The 20,743-nt window shown below is 36.0% G+C and overlaps 1 protein-coding gene across 1 annotated transcript in view; it reads right to left on the bottom strand.

Annotated features, from left to right (window-relative positions):
- CATSPERB (cation channel sperm associated auxiliary subunit beta) overlaps positions 1 to 19,753 on the bottom strand; it is a gene marked incomplete at both ends in the record, with an annotated part of 128,825 nt that extends 109,072 nt beyond the window's left edge. The window contains 4 exons of the mRNA XM_082837650.1: positions 2,528 to 2,588; positions 6,883 to 7,023; positions 9,193 to 9,281; positions 19,675 to 19,753. Of these exons, the coding sequence (XP_082693776.1) occupies positions 2,528 to 2,588; positions 6,883 to 7,023; positions 9,193 to 9,281; positions 19,675 to 19,753 (370 nt within the window). The remainder of the gene's footprint in view (positions 1 to 2,527; positions 2,589 to 6,882; positions 7,024 to 9,192; positions 9,282 to 19,674) is intronic.
- Between the last annotated feature and the right edge of the window lie 990 nt (positions 19,754 to 20,743).

The raw sequence follows: 20,743 nt of genomic DNA, 5'->3' as shown, positions 1-20,743 counted from the left end.
TATGACACAGTAATCCTACTATCTGGTATTAGCCAAATGCAACAAAAATTTGTGTTCATCACAAGCATCTGTATGAGTATGCCTATAGCAGCTTTATTCATAATTGCCAAAAACTGAAAAAATCCAAATGCCCTGCAACAAAATAAACTATAGTACATCCATACAGTGGAATACTACCCAGTAAGAAAACAGAAAAAACTACAACACAGTGAATCTCAAATGAATTATGCTAAGTGAAAGTAGCCAGACTAAAAAGACTACATATTTGATGATTCCATTTATACGGCTCCGGAATAAACAAAACAATAGGAACAGAAAAGAGATCCGTGGTTCCTGGGGTTCACGAGACAGAGAGTTCACTACTGGTGGAGTTAATTTTATTGGATGATGGAATTGTTCTAAATCTCGATTCATGAGTACACAATTGTATACATCTGTGAAAACTTATAGAGCTAGGCACTAAAAAGGGTATATTTTACTGAATGTAAATTATACCTTATTTTAAAATGAAAAAAGAACAAATTGTGAAGTATAAATTAAGGAGGGACTCTTTTTACCTTCAACAGTTCTAGGTAGTTCAAACTTCAAACTGCCTTCACCACTTTCTAGCTATCACCAAATCTCCATATGGCTCCATAGGCCTCAGTTAAAACATTCGAAAATGGAGCTAACAATAGTAACTAACACACATTGAGTAATAAATGAATTTAGTTAGGTAAAGTGTTTAGAGTCGTGCTGAAAATATAAGAATTCAGTAAATGCTACTGGCAAGTTCTACCACTACTATGATGATTATTTTGCTACCTTTGCTGTTGATGTTACGTAAACTACCCTTCCCAAGATTTTACAGATACATAATACTCAAATTCATGGCATGGCAGTAAATAAGATACGATTAAGGAGTAAAAAGTGAATGAGCAAATATGGTCTCCTTCCCCCTTAAGATTTTCTTTCATGATTTCTAGCATATTACTAACATTAGACCATTCTCTTCTATTACATTATAAGCTCAAATATATTTCTTTTTACTCAATCCAGAAGTTGTGTCAAGATAGGCAGAGATAATTTGGTCTCTTTCCATAAAATACTTAAGTTTTCAGATCACCTTTGTTCTTGCCTGGGTGATCTTAGAATCAATGCATTTCTGAAATTAAATTTTATAAATAGAAGAAGTGAAAATAACAAGTGATCTTCACTTCTTCGATTGTCAAACTAATGTCAATATTAGGCAAGCAGCTAGAACAATCCATCTTTAGACTGTACTCCCTTTTTTTTTTTTAAAGGAGTACAATCTTCAGGATGAATTCCTTGAAAAATATCACAAAAAGTTCCGATAGATTAATTTGAAAAAATTGAGATAAATAAAGGATAAAAATAGTGATATAATCCATGTTAGCTGTTATAAATACTGGGGCTTCTTTTGCAGTTTTTATCTTTGATGCTTCCTTATATAGAGTCTTTTCTATCCTTTCTGCCTTATTCTCACTTTCCCCCTGCCGTTTACTCTGTAGGACACACAATTTGGTTCGTCCTTTAACTTTCCCATACTTACAGGGGTTTGCCTGTATGATCCCACCATCTCACTGTCCCAATTCATCATCACCTGCTACATTTGACTGGCACACAAGTGGGTGCAGGATCAATTCTAGGCCAATTGAAGATACTCTCCTAGGGATTTGGAATTGGGCTGGCCCCTAGGAAATATATATAAAACTTTGACAGCAGTGAGGCAGCTTTAGGAAACTAGTCTGCATAAAAGGAAAAATAATTATAGATGTACAGAAAATACAGATAAGAGAAACAGGGTAAAATTATTCCCTGGGTTCTTGATGGTTCTCCATTTCTTACTTCTAATTCCTTCTTAAAATCTGGCTTCACTTTTGTCTTTGGGTTCCACAACAAAAAGAAATTTAGTCTTTTTCCTTTAGCGAGGTCAGGATGGTTTCTATTTCTTGCACCTACCATATTAGAATAATATACCCTTTATCATTTTTAAACTATGGGTCTGTATCTCATGCCTGAAGATCTACTAGCTCAGTTCACTAGCTCAATACTCACACCTTCTGGAATTTGACTTTCCTGCTCTTTCCTTCTTGGTATTTACAGTAGTATATAAACTAGGCTGCCACATAGCATTTAATAGTAGACCCAATGGTAAACTAATACACTACATATTACATTTTAAAATTAATGATTCCATTTCATTAAAATTAATTGGTACCTGACTTTCTCAATACTATGAATTTCAAGTTCTAGAAAATGAGTTTACTTTAACTAAAGAATAATATAAATGCTATGTATGTCAGAGCCATCTATCTATAATAAAACTGCCAGGTAAAATACAGGAAGTCCAGTTAAATTTGAATTTCAGATGAATCACTAGTTTTTAGTAAGTATGTATGTCGCAAATACCACAGGAGACATTAACATGAAATAACATAATTTTTTAACATAATAAATGTTTTTTATTTGGTAAATTTGTCAATCCAGACCCATGTGTAAAATAGTGAATTCAGATTATTCTTACCTGTATTTTTTGTAATGTTTTCTCTGGGAATATCAATCAACCAATAAACTCGATCACTGAACTTGAACAAAGAAGACAACAGAAAACAGTGTTTTACAGTGTTAATAGCAACACTTATTTTGGCATATTCTACCCTATATTTTAAAAACTAAAATTAAACAAAAACATCCAATGTTTATGTCCTTTACCCAGCAATTTCACTCTTGGGAATTTATCCTGCATTATACTCACATATATGTGAAATGAAATGTGTTCAAGGATATTTTTCATCATTGTTTGTGATAGTACAAGACTGGAAATAACTAAAGTATTCATCAGGTATGTGTAAGAATATAGCCACAAAATGGAATATCATACAGCCAAGCTCAGACAGCACAAAGCTGAAGCATTACTGGCTTGATGTGTCAGAGGACAGAACCTGCTGCTGACAGAAAATTTAGGAATGTAAAAGGAAAATCCCAGGCACAAGGGAACTTTAAAAATAATGATCTAAGAGTTAAATATAAACTCTTTCCATATCCTTGGGCAACACAAGTGCAGGGGAGATCCTCAGAAGGCCATGTGAAGAAAAAAACTCAGCAGTGGAAGTTAGCAGAACTGAGCAGAGATAGCAGCTGCTGAAACCATAGGTAAGACATTTTGCAATTTGTGCCAGGGCAATCAATAGCCTTTTAGACCACCACCAACAAAAACATCAGCAAATTCTTATAAGAAAATAGCAGAATCCAGGGTTGTTACAGCTTATTATCTTCAATGTCCACTTTTCTTCCAAAAATGACAAGACATGGGAAGAAACAAGAACATGTAACTGATATTCAGGGAAAAGAAGATAAACCATAAACTGACTCAGAATGAGTTCAAATACAGATGAAGACTTCAAAGCAGCTATTATGAATATGCAAACGGATTTAAGGAAAATGTGTTAATGAAGGAATGGATAGGAAATCCAGCACCAAAATGAAAAATACAACAATAAAACGAAATGGAAATAGTGAGGCTGAAAAGCATAGCTGAAATAAAATATTTACTAGATGAGTTCAATAGATTGGAGATGGCAAAAGAAAGAATAAGTGAACTTAGGGCTTCCCTAGTGGCACAGTGGTTAAGAATCCGCCTGCCAATGCAGGGGACACAGGTTCAAGCCCTGGTCCAGGAAGATCCCACATGCCATGGAGCAACTAAGTCTGTGCGCCACAACTACTGAGCCTAGATGCCACAACTACTGAAGCCTGCGTGCCTAGAGCCCATGCTCCGCAACAAGAGAAGCCACCACAGTGAGAAGCCCATGCACCGTGACGAAGAGTAGCCCCTGCTTGCCGCAACCAGAGAAAGCCCGTGCACAGCAACAAAGACCCAACGCAAATATAAATAAATAAAATAAATAAATTTATTTAAAAAAAGAAAGAAAGAATAAGTGAACTTAGATATATAACAATTGAAATTATTCAATTTGAAAAAGGTGGAAAATGATTAAAGAAAAATAAATGGAGCCGTAGAGATCTGTGGGTCAATAAAACGTGTTCCAAAATGTGCCTAATTGGAGTCCCAGTCAGGCAAAGAGACAGAGAAAGGGGTAGAACATTTCTTTGGAGAAATAGTGGTTGAAGACTTTCCAAATTCAATCCAAGTAGCCCAGAGAACCTCTCAGGGTAAATACAAAGAGAACATCTTAAAAGCACCCAGAGAAAAATAACACATTACATACAGGGGACAATAATAAAATTAATAGCTGACTTCTCATTCAGAAACAATGGTATCAGGTGACATATTCAAAATGCAGAATGACATATTCAAAATGCTGAAAGCAAATGAAGTCACCCAGCAATTCTATATCTGACAAAATAATCATTCAAAAACTAAGGTGACCACTAAAAATTACTAGAATTTATAAATGAGTTCAGCAAGTTCAGGATATAAGATAAATATACAAAAATTAAGTGTATTTTTTATACACTTGCAAAGAACACTCTGGAAATGAGAATAAGAAAGCAATTCTCCTTACAACAGCATCACAAAGAATAAAATATTAGACATAAATTTAACAAAAGAAGTGCAGGGCTTCCCTGGTGGTGCAGTGGTTGAGAGTCCGCCTGCCAATGCAGGGGACACGGGTTCGTGCCCCAGTCTGGGAAGATCCCACATGCCGTGGAGCGGCTAGGCCCATGAGCCATGGCTGCTGAGCCTGTGTGCCCGGAGCCTGTGCTCCGTAACAGGAGAGGACACAACAGTGAGAGACCCAAGTACCACAAAAAAAAAAAAAAAAAAAAGGAAGTGCAAAACTTATACTCTGAAAACTACGAAAAACTGTTGAAAGAAATTCAAGAAAATGTAAATAAATGGAAAGACAACCCATATTCATGGATTGGAAGATTACTAAAATGGTGATACTCCCAAAACTGATCTACAGACTCAACACAATCCCTATTAGAATTGCAGTTGCCTTCTTTGTAAAAATTGACAAGTTTATCCTAAAATTCATATGGAAACTAGTGAAATTTATATGGAGGCTAGCAAAAACAATCTTGAAAAAGAAGAACAAAGATGGAGGACTCATCCTTCTCAATTTCAAAACATACTACAAAGCAGCAGTAACAAAACAACACGGTACTGGAATAAGGGTAGATGTATAGATCAAAGCAATAGATTTGAGAATCCAGAAATAAACCCTCACATTTAGAGTTGATTGATTTTCAGCAAAAGTGCCAAAACAATTCAGTAGGGAAACAGTAATAGTATTTTCAACAGATGGTGCTAGGATAGCTGGATATCCACATACAAAATAATGAATGTGGACCCCCCTACCCCACACCACACACAAAATTCAACTCAAAATATATCAAAGACCTAAATGTAAAAGGTAAAACTATGAACCTCTCAGAAGAAAACATAGGGGTAAATCTCCATTACTCTGGATTAGGCAATGGTTTCCTATTTATGACACTAAAAGAATAAGCAACAAAAGAAAAAATAGATACCTAAGACTTCATCAAAAACATTTTTGTGCATCAAAAGACAGTATCATGAAAATAAAAAATCCACCCACAGAATGGAAGAAAATATTTGCAAGTCATTTGTCTGATAAGGGACTTGAATTGAGAATGTATAAAGAACTTTTGCAACTCAACAATAAAAAGACAACCCAATTAATAATCTATATAGATATCTTCACAAAGAAGATATTCAAATGGCCAATAAACACTGTTGAGCAATGAAAAGATGCTCAACATCATTAATCATCAGGGAAATGCAAATCAAAATATAATGAGATAGCACTTCACACCCAGTGGGATGGCTATAACAAAACAAAACAAAACAAAAAACAGAAAATAACAAGTGTTGGTGAGAATGTGGAAATTTGAACCCAAATATACTGATGATGGGTATGTAAAAGAGTCCAACCACTGTGGAAAACAGTCTGGCAGTTCCTCAAAAAGTTAAATATAGAGTTACCCTATAACCTAGCAATTCCATTTTCTAGTTATATACAGAAGAGAAATAAAAAACCAAAATTTCCACACAAAAACTGTACACAGAAGTTCGTAGCAGCATTATTCATAATAGCCAAAAAGTGGAGAAAACCCAAATGTTCATCAACTGATGAATGGATAAACAAAATATGGTACCAAAACAGTGGGATATTATTTGGCAATAAAAAGAAATGAAGTACTGATACATGCTATCACATGGATGAACCTTGAAAACGTTATTCTAACCGAAAGAAGCCAGTCACAGAAGACTGCATATTATATGACTTCATTTACATGAAATGTTCAGAATAAGCAAATCTACAGAGACAGAAAGTAGATTAGTGGTTGCTTAAGACTGGGGAGTAGAAGGTAGAATGCGGAGGGATTGTCAATGGGTATGGGCTGTCTTTTGGAAGTGATGAAAGTGTTCTAAAATTAGATAGTGGTGATGGTTGCACTCTATGAATATACTAAAAACCATTTAATTGTACACTTTAAATAGGCAAATTGTATGGTATGTAAATTATATCTTAATGAAGTTGTTACCCCCACACACAAAAAGGTGAAATAAAGGGGAAACAACTTCCAGAGAATTAATTGCCAGCAGACCTGCACTGTAAGAAATGCTACAAATTCTTTATGCTGAAGACACTGGATGGCAATAAAAAGTAAAAAAAAAAAAAAAAACCCCACATGAATCTTTTTCTTTTCTTCTCTTAATTTCCTTAAAAAATGACTTTAAAGTAAAAAGTATAACAAAGTATTATTGGGTTTAAACCACATACAGATGTAATATTACTGGACTAGCTGTTTTTAAAAACACATGCTAAAAGGAAGAGTATTCTTCTTGTTAATAACATACCACAAAATAAAATAAAATGTAATTACCAAAGTTAAATTAAAGTGAAAGATGCCCGTATATGTACTATTTATGATTCCCAAGCTTGGAGCAAGTCCTCCTGATGTGAACACGCTTAGAAATTCCTTTGAAGTAAGCTCAATTTCAGATTGGAAAAAACACTGGATTTTCTTCAGGAAAGAGAAAAAAAACAAGTAGTGACAATTTGATGGAGAAGAGCATATTTTACATTAATTTGAAAGTGAGGAGAAATCTATGAAAAGTAGATGCTGCTGAAGATTGCTATCTCTAGTAATTCTAGTCTTTAACTTGGAAAAAAATCTATTTTGAAAAGTACACTTTCAGAACCCATCAGCCTATTATGCCAGTGTCATCATAGGTTTCAATTCATCCTATAATAATCTTTTCTGTCATAGAAATGGTCATAGAGTTATTATGTTTAACAAACATAGACTCAAAGTCACATGCTATCACATGTAGAAATTCCTATTTTATTAAAATCATTATTTTGTGTCTAAATAAAAAAGCAAATGTATAAAGCAAAACTCATTTTCCTGCATTTTTATTGAATATTTCCCAGTTTTGAGAAGGTATATGAAAAGGTAGCAATCACAAATGGTAGATTTCCCTGAAAACCAATATGGATAAGAAGAGCTTCATCTAACTTAGTTCTCCTAGTAGTTAAGATCACTCTGGGCAAGTTACCTATCTGAATTTCAGTTTCCCTATCTATAAAATGGGGAAACATGTTCATTCCAAAGATATTTACTGACCCCTTAGCATGAATCAGGCAGTGTTATAGGTGCTGGTGAAACAGAATTAAACCAAACAGGCAAAAACCCCTGACCTAATGGAACTTATTTTCTAATGGGGCTTGGCAGGGAGATAAACCCAAACCCTTTTCCTTTGTCTTCAACTTCTCCACAATTTATTGCACTTTGTTAAGATATTATATAAGCTCCCAATTCTAAGGATCCCTTTGAGGTACTCATCGTTGAGTTTTCCCATGGGTATGTGCATTGCATGTGTAAATAAACTGTGCTTTTTTTGTTTTGTTTGTTGTTTGGTTTTGTTTTTTAGGGATTTTTTGGCTGTGCCGTGAGGCTTGCAGGATCTTAGTTCTCAAACCAGGGACTCAACCTGGGTCACAGCAGTGAAAGCACTGAGTCCTAACCACTGGACTGCCAGGGAATTCCCAAACTTCATTTTTATCTCCTGCTTAATCTGTCTTTTGTCAGTTTGTTTTACAGGCTCCAGCCACTGAACCTAAGAGGGGAGGTTCAGTACTCCCCTACAGTACTTATCTTACAGAAGATTAAATGTCATAATGAACATAAAACATTTTGAAAAATGCCTGACAAACACTTTATAAATGCTAGCTATTATTTCTACTAATACTTCTTCTAGAACTACCACATCACAACTATCCAAAAAGTAGATTATACTTCCCTTTCAAAAGGACAAAACTGAGGATCAGAGAGGTTAGGTAACCTGCCCTAGGGCACACATACCATATATGGCAGAACCAAAATTTGACCCCAGCTCTGTAGGTCTCTCTTCCTATAGAGCCCGTTCCTTTTCCATAATATTTAATCACAAATAGGAAAGACACGTGTGACTCAAAGGGCTTGCACTTCACAATAGTTGTAAATAAAAAACTAAATATACGTTTGGCATATTAAGAAGGAACCGGGAACTAAGTCAAAACAGACTTTAGGATAAATGTATTTGTCCTCATGGGGTGTTTTTCTTCGTTTTGTTATATTTATCATAGACTTTTAGACAATCTGTGCAATTTTTATTAATTTATGTTTTTGTTAGCATTTGCTGCATGACTATCTTAACAGTACATCTTATTTTGTTGTGTTTTTAAAAATTTTGCCATTATTTGAATCAAAGGAGTCAAATAATCCCCTACCCAAAATGACACCTACAATGTGGTACTTGTTATAAAAGGGAAAGATTCTTTCCCAAGGTCATGTGAGGTAACGTTCTTTCACTAACAGGCTACATCTGTCAAACTTCAGATGGACAGATCAGAACCATAAAAAATGAAGATCATTACAGCCAGTCTTTTTAAAAAAGGGATGGAGCCATCTTAAAAAAAAAAAAAAAAAAAAAAGCAAACCACCCAGGGTGTTCAATGGCTAGATGAAATATTTTACTTGATCCAAGTGGAATGAAATAGAAAGGATAGAAAGGATTATTTATATCAAATTTCACGTCCCCAAGTCTGAAAATAGTAGAAGGTATTTGAAGAGAGTACAGTGCTACTGGTTTCACCTATGCACTTAAAAGGAATATGAGGGGGTGTAGCACATGCTATTAGTGGACCTTACCAAGTCATCAGAGGAAAGATACAACTTGATTATTTCATTCTTTTGGGGGAACCCTTCACTAGCACAAGCAAAGCGTTTCTCCGTATCACCTAAATAACACAAGCATATATATTTTTTTAGGTCACTAATGAAGAATTTCCATTAAAAGAACCATATTTTTTACACAGAAAATATTTTCTAAAGTATAAGAATTGTAATTGTATATTTTAAATTCACATCACTCTAGATAAAGTTTAAATCTTCCACTTTATTTTTTCATTTTAAAGATACAATATCAGGACACTAAAAAGAAAGGTTTGACTGAGCACTAAAATAAAATATAACACGTGCTAGGCTATGATACAGATTTTCAGAGGTGGCCAAAAACCAGTTCTTCACTCTTAAACTCCTCAACCTTGGTGAACATATAAAAGGGACAGAAGTTGGAGATTGGAGTGAATTTATGTTTTGATAGAGAGCTACTGATATGACTCCTCTCCCCAAAGGGTGGGAGTGTTGGGAGGAAGATCCCTCCTTCTTATCTTGTTCTAAAGTGAGTCTCTCTGGGAATTCCCTGGCAGTCCAGTGGTTAGGACTCTGCGCTTCCACTGCAGGGGGCATGGGTTCGCTCCCTGGTCAGGGAACTAAGATCTAGCATGCTGTGGCATGGCCAAACAAAATAAAATAAAATAAAATAAAAGAGTCTGTCATAGACAGCATAGAGTTGGATCATGTGTGATTATTTGTTTTTGTTTTTGATCATGTGTTTTTACCCATTCTGCCAATCTCCCAGTTTTGACTGGGAAATTTAATCCATTTGTAGTTAAAGTGATTACTGATAAGGAGAGACTTACTTCTATCATTTTGCTATTAGTTTTCTATATACCTTATAACTTTTTTGTCCTTCATTCCTGCATTACTGCCTTCTTTTGTATTTAGTTGATTTTCTTTTTGTAGTGAAACATGTAAATTCCTTTCATGTATATTTTATAGCTATTTCCTTTGTGATTACCATGGGGATTACATTTAACATCCTAATGGTATACTACCCTAATTTGAATTTATAGCAGCTTAACTCCAATAACATAGAAAAACTCTGCTCCTTTAAAGCTCCATCCCCACTCCTTTCAGTTGTTGATATAATAAAATTATACCTTTAAATATTGTGTGCCCCCAAAACATGAACTAATAATTCTTTTGAATGCATTAGTCTCTTAAGTTATGTAGAAAACAAGATTTGGAGTTACAAACCAAAATTACAATGATAGTAAGTTTTGTACCAACAATTTTTTTCTTTAGAATGTATTAGTCTCTTAAATCATGTAGAAAATAAAAAGTGGAGTTACAATCCATTGTTACAATATAATTACCCACATATTTACCTTTATTTCTCCCTACTGCTTCAAGTGACTGTCTAGTGTCCTTTCATTTCCCCTTGCAGGACTCCCTTGAGCATTTTTTACATGGCAAATCTAGTGGTAACAAGCTCCCTCAGCTTTTGTTTACCTGGGAATGCCTTAATTTCTTCCTCACTCTTGAGGACAGTTTTCCCAGATATAGGATTCTTGGCTGACTAGTTTTTCTTTCAGCAATTTGAATATATCAGTCCACTGCCTTCTGGACTCCAAAGTTTCTGATAAGAAATCTGCTTATTATCTAATTGAGGATTCTTTGTGTGTGGTTATTCATTTCTCTCTTGCTGCTTTCAAGATTCTCTCTTTTTCTTTGGCTTTTGAAAGTTTGATTATAATGTGTCTTGGTGTAGGTCTCTGTCAGTTCATCTGACTTGGAGTTTGCTTAGCTTCCTGGAGATATATATATATATAAAATACATATTTATGCCTTTCATCAAATTTAGGAAGTTTTTAGCCATTATTTCTTCAAATAGTCTCTCTGCTCCTTTCTCTCTCTCTTCTGCTGTTACTCCCACAATGTGTGTTGGTCCACTTGATGGTTTCCCAGAGGTCTCTTACACTTTTCTTCAACCTTTTTTCTTTCTGTTCCTGAGACTTGATAATTACAATTGTCTTACCTTCAAGTTGCTGGGTTTTTTTTCTGCCTGCTTAAATCTGCCTTTGAATCCCTCTAGTGAGTTTTTCATTTCAGTTATTGTACTTTTCAGCCCCTGCATTTCTTCTTGGTTTCGTTTCAGGTTTTCTATTTCTCTATTAATACTTCCATTTTGCTCATACATCATTTTCTTGACCTTCTCCACATCTTCTTTGGTTTTGGAAGCAACTTTAACATGGTTGTTTTAAAGTCTTTGTCTAGTAGATCTGCCATCCAACCTTTTTTCAGGATAATTTCTGGTGACTTATTTTTTTCCTTTAATGGGCCATACTCTCCTGTTTCTTTGTATGTCTTATAATTTTCTGTTGAAAACTGGACAGTTGAATCTAATAGTGTGGTAACTCTGGAAATTAGATTCTCCTCATTCCCCAGGATTTGCTTTTTTTTGTTACTGTTTTTGTCTTTCGGATTTCTAAAAAATTGTTGTAGGCTGTCTCTGTATCAAGGATCAACCTCAGGTGTAAATTTAAGGTCTTCTTAGGTCTTTTATGAGCCTGTGTCATTTTTCCCTGGGCATGTGTTGTCACTTTGTAATTTATCCCCTTAAATGCAGTTTTTTTTGTTTGCGTTTTTTTTGATAGTCTTTAATGTCTGGCTCCCAAAGAGGAAAAAAATGAAAAATGAAAAAGGGAGTAAAAAGGGCACTGGTCCTTTAAATCCCTTGAAAATCTATTCAGCTGAGGGAGAAGAGTTTGCAACAATGAGGGGAGGTACAACAACAATGGCTGCCTGCCTCTTTGCACCTCTGTGATCAGAAGCAGCAGAGTACAGATTCTCAATATTTGGAAGACAGGGTCCTTTTTGCCCATCCTAGCTTCTGCAAGTTGTGTGTGACTGCTCCAGTAACACGTGCACAGCTGCATGCCATGAGGTTGAGGGTGGGGCATGGGTAGTTTCTACTGTGATAAGAGTTGACAATGACTGAAATTAACTGCAACTTACTGTCCAAGCCTTCCCCTAGAAGTTGTAAGCCTTCAGCAGACTCCAGAGTTCCAAAAAAGTTGTATCAGACAGATTCGGCCAGTGCAGTTGTTGTCCATTTGGGGAGGCAGATTTCTTGTGCTTCTCACTCTGCCATCTTCCCAGAATCCTCTATCCCTTCTCCTTATCTTGAGTTTGAGGAAAGAGGCTGTGATGGGACCACTCATCAATGTCATATGTATTCCTCTAATCTGGGGCATAAATTCAGACTCCTTCTTGGAAAAAGGCAGGACTTGATTTGATGAAGAGGATAGGCCCTATCCCTTGCTAGACCTGTATAGCTATTTTCACAAGAATCCTACTAAGTCATCTTAGAGAGAAACGCCCCCCATCCTTTTTTTAAAATTTATTTTATTTATTTATTTATTTATTGTGGCTGCATTGGGTCTTTTGTTGCTGCACACGGGCTTTCTCTAGTTGCGGTGAGCAGGGGCTACTCCTCGTTGCCGTGTGCAAGCTTCTTATTGTGGTGGCTTCTCTTGTTGCAGGCTTCAGTAGTTGTGGCTCACAGGCTTTAGAGCACAGGTTTAGTAGTTGTGGCGCACAGGCTTAGCTGCTCCGCAGCATGTGGGATCTTCCCAGACCAGGGCTCGAACCTGTGTATGCTGCATTGGCAGACGGATTCTTCACTGCACCACCAAGGGAAGCCCCCCCCCATCCTTGATATCTAACCACTCTCAATATCTACTCAAATTCCTCATCCCCTACCATCCACCCAAATGGTCATGCTGGCCTGCCCTCAGCAAGAATACTGTTTGGTTAGCTGAGCAAGAATCCTCCCTACTCTTGATGTCTCCTCTTAGTAATTTTCCATACAAAGACACAATTTCCCCCACAATGAACCTGCTCCTTGGCTATAAATTCCCACTTGCCTATGTTGTATTTGGAATTGAGACTAGTTCTATACTGAGATCTTTTTTCCTCAATTGCAATAGTCCCTGAAAAAATTGTAGTTTTACAGCTTTAAATATTGTCCAGCTCTGGTTTTCTATGTCTCAATGAAGTTGAAGCCAGATGCTGCAAAAGTACTGAAGGACATCAGACGTAAGGCTAGATGAAGGGTGACTACAAACATCTTTTGTAACAAACATGGGTTTTGGTGGTATACAATGGCAAAGTACTTCTTAAAAAACTGTCTAAAGATGAGTTAGGGATATTTTTATATTACTTTTTAAAAAGTGTTTTAAATTTTCTGACCCTTTTTTTTTTAAACATCTTTATTGGAGTATAATTGCCTTACATTGTTGCATTAGTTGTTGCTGTATAACAAAGTAAATCAGTTATACCTATACATATATGCCCGTATCCCCTCCACCTTGCATCTCCCTCCCACCCTCCCTATCCCACCCCTCTAGTTGGTCACAAAGCAACAAGCTGATCTCCCTGTGCTATGCGGCTGCTTCCCACTAGCTACCTATTTTACATTTGGTAGTGTATATATGTCAGTGTCACTCTCTCACTTCGTCTCAGCTTACCCTTCCCCCTCCCCATGTCCTCAAGTCCATTCTCTATGTCTGCGTCTTTATTCCTGTCCTGCCCCTAGGTTCTTCAGAACCTTTTTCTTTTTTTTAGGTTCCATACATATGTGTTAGCCTACGGTATCTGTTTCTCTTTCTGACTTCCTTCACTCCTCTGTATGACAGACTATATTCCATTGACAGTAATATTCCATTGTATATATGTGCCACATCCTCTTTATCCATTCACCTGTTGATGGACACTTAGGTTGCTTCCATCTCCTGGCTATTGTAAATAGAGCTGCAATGAACATTGTGGTACATGACTCTTTTTGAATTTTGGTTTTCTCAGGGTATATGCCCAGTAGTGGGATTGCTGGGTCATATGGTAGTTCTATTTGTAGTTTTTTAAGGAACCTCCATACTGTTCTCCATAGTGGCTGAACCAATTCACATTCCCACCAGCAGTGCAAGAGTGTTCCCTTTTCTCCACACCCTCTCCAGCAATTATTGTTTCTAGATTTTTTGATGATGGCCATTCTGACTGGTGTGAGATGATATCTCATTGTAGATTTTTTTTTTTTTTTTTTGCGGTACGCGGGCCTCTCACTGCTGTGGCCTCTCCCATTGCGGAGCACAGGCTCCGGACGCGCAGGCTCAGCGGCCATGGCTCACGGGCCCAGCCACTCCGTGGCATGTGGGATCCTCCCGGACTGGGGCACAAACCCGTGTCCCCTGCATCGGCAGGTGGACTCTCAACCACTGTGCCACCAGGGAAGCCCCCTCATTGTAGTTTTGATTTTCATTTCTCTAATGATTAATGATGTTGAGCATTCTTTCATGTGTTTGTTGGCAGTCTGTATATCTTCTTTGGAGAAATGTCTATTTAGGTCTTCTGCCCATTTTTGGATTGGGTTGTTTGTGTTTTTGTTATTGAGCTGCATGAGCTTCTTGTAAATTTTGGAGATTAATCCTTTGTCAGTTGCTTCATTTGCAAATATTTTCTCCCATTCTGAGGGCTGTCTTTTGGTCTTGTTTATGGTTTCCTTTGCTGTGCAAAAGCTTTGAAGTTTCATTAGGTCCCATTTGTTTATTTTTGTTTTTATTTCCATTACTCTAGGAGGTGGGTCAGAAAGGATCTTGCTGTGATTTATGTCATAGAGTGTTCTGCCTATGTTTTCCTCTAAGAGTTTGATAGTTTCTGGCCTTACATTTAGGTCTCTAATCCATTTTGAGCTTATTTTTGTGTATGGTGTTAGGGAGTGATCTAATCTCATACTTTTACATGTACCTGTCCAGTTTTCCCAGCACCACTTATTGAAGAGGCTGTCCTTTCTCCACTGTACATTCCTGCCACCTTTATAAAAGATAAGGTGACCATAGGTCCATGGGTGTATCTCTTGGGCTTTCTATCCTGTTCCATTGATCTATATGTCTGTTTTTGTGCCAATACCATACTGTCTTGATTACTGTAGCTTTGTAGTATAGTCTGAAGTCAGGGAGCCTGAATCCTCCAACTCCATCTTTCTTTCTCAAGACTGCTTTGGCTATTTGGGGTCTTTTGTGTTTCCATACAAATTGTGCAATTTTTTGTTCTAGTTCTGTGAAAAATGCCATTGGTAGGTTGATAGGGATACAACTGATTCTGTAGATTGCTTTGGGTAGTAGAGTCATTTCCACAATGTTGATTCTTCCAGTCCAAGAACATGGTATATCTCTCCATCTGTTGGAATCATCTTTAATTTCTTTCATCAGTGTCTTATAGTTTTCTGTATACAGGTCTTTTGTCTCCCTAGGTAGGTTTATTCCTAGGTATTTTATTCTTTTTGTTGCAATGGTAAATGGGAGTGTTTCCTTAATTTCTCTTTCAGATTTTTCATTATAAGTGTATAGGAATGCAAGAGATTTCTGTGCATTAATTTTGCATCCTGCTACTTTACCAAATTCATTGATTAGCTCTAGTAGTTTTCTAGTGGCATCTTTAGGATTCTCTATGTATAGTATCATGTCATCTGCAAACAGTGACAGTTTTCCTTCTTCTTTTCTGATCTGGATGCTTTTTATTTCTTCTTTTTCTTCTCTGATTGCTGTGGCTAAAACTTCCAAAACTATGTTGAATAATAGTGGTGAGAGTGGGCAACCTTGTCTTGTGCCTGAGCTTAGAGGAAATGGTTTCAGTTTTTCACCATTGAGAATGATGTTGGCTGTGTGTTTGTCATTTATGGCCTTTATTATATTGAGGTAAGTTCCCTCTCTTCCTACTTTCTGGAGATTTTTTTATCATAAATGGGTGTTGAATTTTGTCAAAAGCTTTTTCTGCATCTATTGAGATGATCATACCGTATTGATCCTTCAATTTGTTGATATGGTGCATCACATTGATTTCTTTGCATATATTGAAGAATCCTTGCATTCCTGGGATAAACCCCACTTGATCATGGTGTACGATTCTTTTAATGTGTTGCTGGATTCTGTTTGCTAGTATTTTGTTGAGGAGTTTTGCATCTATGTTCATCTATGATATTGGCCTATAGTTTTCTTTTTTTGTAACATCTCTGTCTGGTTTTGGTATCAGGGTGATGGTGGCCTTGTAGAATGAATTTGGGAGTGTTCCTCCCTCTGATATATTTTGGAAGAGTTTGAGAAGTATAGGTGTTAGTTCTTCTCTAAATGTTTGATAGAATTCACCTGTGAATCCATCTGGTCCTGGGTTTTTGTTTGTTGGAAGATTTTTAATCACAGTTTCAATTTTAGTGATTGTGATTGGTCTGTTCATATTTTCTATTTCTTCCTGGTTCATTCTCAGAAGGTTGTGCTTTTCTGAGAATTTGTCCATTTCCTCCAGGTTGTCCATTTTATTAGCAAATAGTTGCTTGTAGTAATCTCTCATGATCCTTTGTATTTCTGCAGTGTCAGTTGTTACTTCTCCTTTTTCATTTCTAATTCTGTTGATTTGAGTCTTCTCCCTTTTTTCCTTGATGAGTCTGGCTAATGGTTTATCAATTTTGTTTATCTTCTCAAAGAACCAGCTTTTAGTTTATTGATCTTTGCTATGGTTTCCTTCATTTCTTTTTCATTTATTTCTTATCTGATCTTTATGACTTCTTTCCTTCTACTAACTTCGGGGATTTTTTGTTCTTCTTTCTCAAATTGCTTTAGGTATAAGGTTAGTTTGTTTATTTTAGATGTTTCTTGTTTCTTGAGGTAGGATTGTATTGCTCTAAACTTCCCTCTTAGAACTGCTTTTGCTGCATCCCATAGGTTTTGGGCCGTCGTGTTTTCATTGTCATTTGTTTCTAGGTATGTTTTGATTTCTTCTTTGATTTCTTCAGTGATCTCTTAATTATTTAGTAGCATATTGTTTAGCCTCCATGTGTTTGTATTTTTTACAGATGTTTTCCTGTAATTGATATCTAGTCTCATAGCATTGTGGTCGGGAAAGATATTTATACAATTTCATTTTTCTTAAATTTACCAAGGCTTGATTTGTGGCCCAAGATATGATCTATCCTGGATAATGTTCCATGAGCACTTCAGAAGAAAGTGTATTCTGTTGTTTTTGGATGGATTGTCCTATAAATATCAATTAAGTCCATCTTGTTTAATGCATCATTTAAAGTTTGTGTTTCCTTATTTATTTTCATTTTGGTTGATCTGTCCATTGGTGAAAGTGGGGTGTTAAAGTCCCCTACTATTATTGTGTTACTGTTAATTTCCCCTTTTATGCCTGTTAGCATTTGCCTTATGTATTGAGGTGCTCCTATGCTGGGTGCATAAATATTTACAATTGTTATATCTTCTTCTTGGATTGGTCTCTTGATCATTATGTATTGTCCTTCTTTGCCTCTTGTAATAGTCTTTATTTTAAAGTCTATTTTTGCTGATATGAGAATTTCTACTCCAGCTTTTTTGATTTCCATTTATATTTTTGAAATGACAAATGGCTGTCAGGAATATGCTGACACATAGTTTCAAAAAGTAAATCAGGACTCAGTCTATCCATTCAAACTGAAGGTTCATTTGAACAATGAACATTAAATTAAATACCTTTAAAAATGCATGCTGTGGAGAGAGCATTTTGAATATAGGCAGCTGGAAATGTTCACATTAGTATGTGATTTTGTTACTGGAAATCTCATAAATATATCTATAATAACTGTCATATCTGCAATACTTTAGAAACTTGAAAATGGAAATTTTTTTACTTGATTTAAATATTTCAAATGAATTTCAATGAAGTTTGGAACTATTTGCTTAAAATGGAAATAAGTTGATTGACATACAGAAAGCTGAAAGCTTACTAAAATTTTTTCAATAAAAACCTTTACAAAGTTGATAGATAGGATTGAAAAATGAGTATCATGATTTATTCATTAAGCCAACATGCATTTATCCCATTTAGAGATACAAAAATTTGTGAGATATATTTTTAATATAATAGCTAATTTAAGTTAAATACCAAAATAAATTTAATTAGAGCCAGATATTCAAATCTCTATAAACTTTGACTCCAAGATTTAAAAAAATATATTTACATCACATTTTCTCACCAAAAATCTTAAAATTTCAAAGAATTTTATGATGTTGATCAGTATACTTTATAATAATTTTAAAAGATTATTTCATCCTTTTTCATCCCCTTTTAATTTCTGGCTTTTGTGTAGGTTTACAAGGTACACAATATATTAGTACAGTAGTACACGTACATAATTTTAAAATAAATAGAAAATATTGGGGAACCAAGCTTGCACTTTTTTTTTCAACTGATGCAATGCATGACCAAAAAACTGACTTCATGACTGAAGATCTGGTGTAAACTACTGTCATCGTCTTCTGTCTGTTCTCTCTGCCTACCAACTTTCCCTTCACCAACCTACTTTACATAATGCTGCCATATTAATCTTCCTAAATTGTAGCTTTGAGATGTTACTCCCCTATCCAGTCATCTTAAATGACTTTCCAATGAATATAGACTGAAGCCCAAATTCCTTAGCTTGGCATTCAAGTACCTCTATAATATAAGCCAGTTTCCTATCTTTCCAAAATATTTTACTTCTTCTATTCCTTCATTCAAGTCAGAATGAACTATTTACTGCTCCCTTCATGTTCTGTGGTTGCCTACCTCTACAACTTTATTCATCACTTACCTGATGTTGTCTTTGTAGGATGCTCTTCCCCATGCATGTACAGACATTTGGGGGACAAATATGGATTGATACCTTTCATACAGTGTTTTCTCTGACTCACTCCATCCCCTGCCCCAGTTGGAAGTACATTCTCCCTTCTCTGAAATCTCATAAGTTTGCCAGTGACTATCCAATCTTTGGTTATGTCCATACTTGTGTAATATATTCTCTAGTGGAATATAGGAATTAGAACTGGTTCATCCCAGAACTCACCCAATTCTGCAACACACCCATGTGTAGAAGAGACCCTGAGTCTCTCCATCCACTCAGTCAACAATTTTTTGACCATCGATTATGTTCTGGTAGATCCAGTTCAGGATACTACAGAATCTATACAATCTGCACAAAACGAGGTGGATTTGTCTTATTCCTTTTGTAAAGTTTTACACCATGAAAGTCCTATTGGGCAATTTAATCCATGTATTAATTTCAGAAAATTCTCAGTCTATTAGCCTATAATTCAGTTTACAATTCATCCTACATGCAACCATTCATGGAGGAGAAATCAAAAAGATCTATCCAAATAATTCAAGTTTTGCAAATATAAAATGTTCCTTAAAATTTAAATATTCTATGACTTATAAGTAATGAAATACTATAACAAAAGAAAAGTCCCGATGTACACAATGATATTATTAGAAACCTCTGGACCAGAGTACAATAGATAATACCTGGGAAAAACTGGAAGATAAAGTAAAGAAGAAGTACTAAAAGAAAAATATTTTAACTGTTAGTGAGGAAGGGATATAAAGGGGAAGTCTTGAGAAGATATTCTCTATTTTAGAGAGTAAAAAGAGTCTGAAACTTACCTTTATTATATGTTATTCCTGATGAAAAATCAAAAATGTTCAAAAGTAAAATCATAACATATAAAAGTGGCAATTCCATCTGTTGGAAGAAAAAAATTATTTCCGTTCAATTACTCTGAAGATATTTTTTAGTTCCTTTTGCTATAAACAATGGCAAAGAAATCATCTCTTCTTTGAATCAAAAATATTTCTCATTATGTGACAAAAGCAGACAACAATTGACTAAGCTCTACACTTACTCCTTAACTGGTATTAAAGATATTTATAAATATAATTATTGCAAACTAAAGAGCTGTGGCTCAGGGTTTTCTGCAACTGTTAGAAAGGCATGATCAATTCTACATCTGTGTAAAACACAACCTGACTTGATAAAGACTCAGGATGGTACAGTTGTACCTTGATCTGAGACTGTGACAGCATTTCTCTTGGGAGAGACAATCCATGTGAGTCCTGAGCACCCCTGTACATCCTTGCTGTGTGCCAGGAATGCAAGGCCCTTTTCTCAGAGTTGTGCTTGCAGCAAGCAACCTTGAGGCATGAGGTAACATCCTCTGGACAGGCACAGGCTTGTTTCCATGGTGAATCTCCCAACTCCGTGTTCTTCTCCTGTAATGCACACCACTATGTGTGTTAGCAAGTACCTGTCATGGGCTGAATTGTTACCCCCTCCCAAATTCATATGCTGAAGTTCTAACCCCCAGTATATCAGAATGTGGTCATATTTGGAGATAGGGTCTTTACAGAAGTAATTAAGTTAAAATGAAATCATTAGGGTAGGCCCTAATCCAGTATAACTGGTGTCTTTATAAGAAGGCGAAATTTGGACACTCTCTTGTACAGGTAGATGATATGAAGACACAGGGAGAAGGCAGCCGTTTACAAGCCAAGGAGAGAGGCCTGGAACAGATCCTTCCCTCGTGGCTCTCAGAGGGAACTAGCTCTGCTAACATCTTGATGTTGAAACTGAGCAGGACCCTTTGGTACCCTCTCACTTCGTTTGGGACTCTCTGTGCCCCGCATCTCTTGAACTAAAAGAGGTTTCTCCTGACGTCTTCAGGTTTCTCCCGAG

Source organism: Leucopleurus acutus (genome assembly GCF_964270905.1).
Source record: "Leucopleurus acutus genome assembly, chromosome: 1".
NCBI lineage: Eukaryota > Metazoa > Chordata > Mammalia > Artiodactyla > Delphinidae > Leucopleurus > Leucopleurus acutus.
The sequence above is the reverse complement of the archived record's forward strand: the minus strand, read 5'-3'. Positions and strand labels throughout refer to the sequence as shown.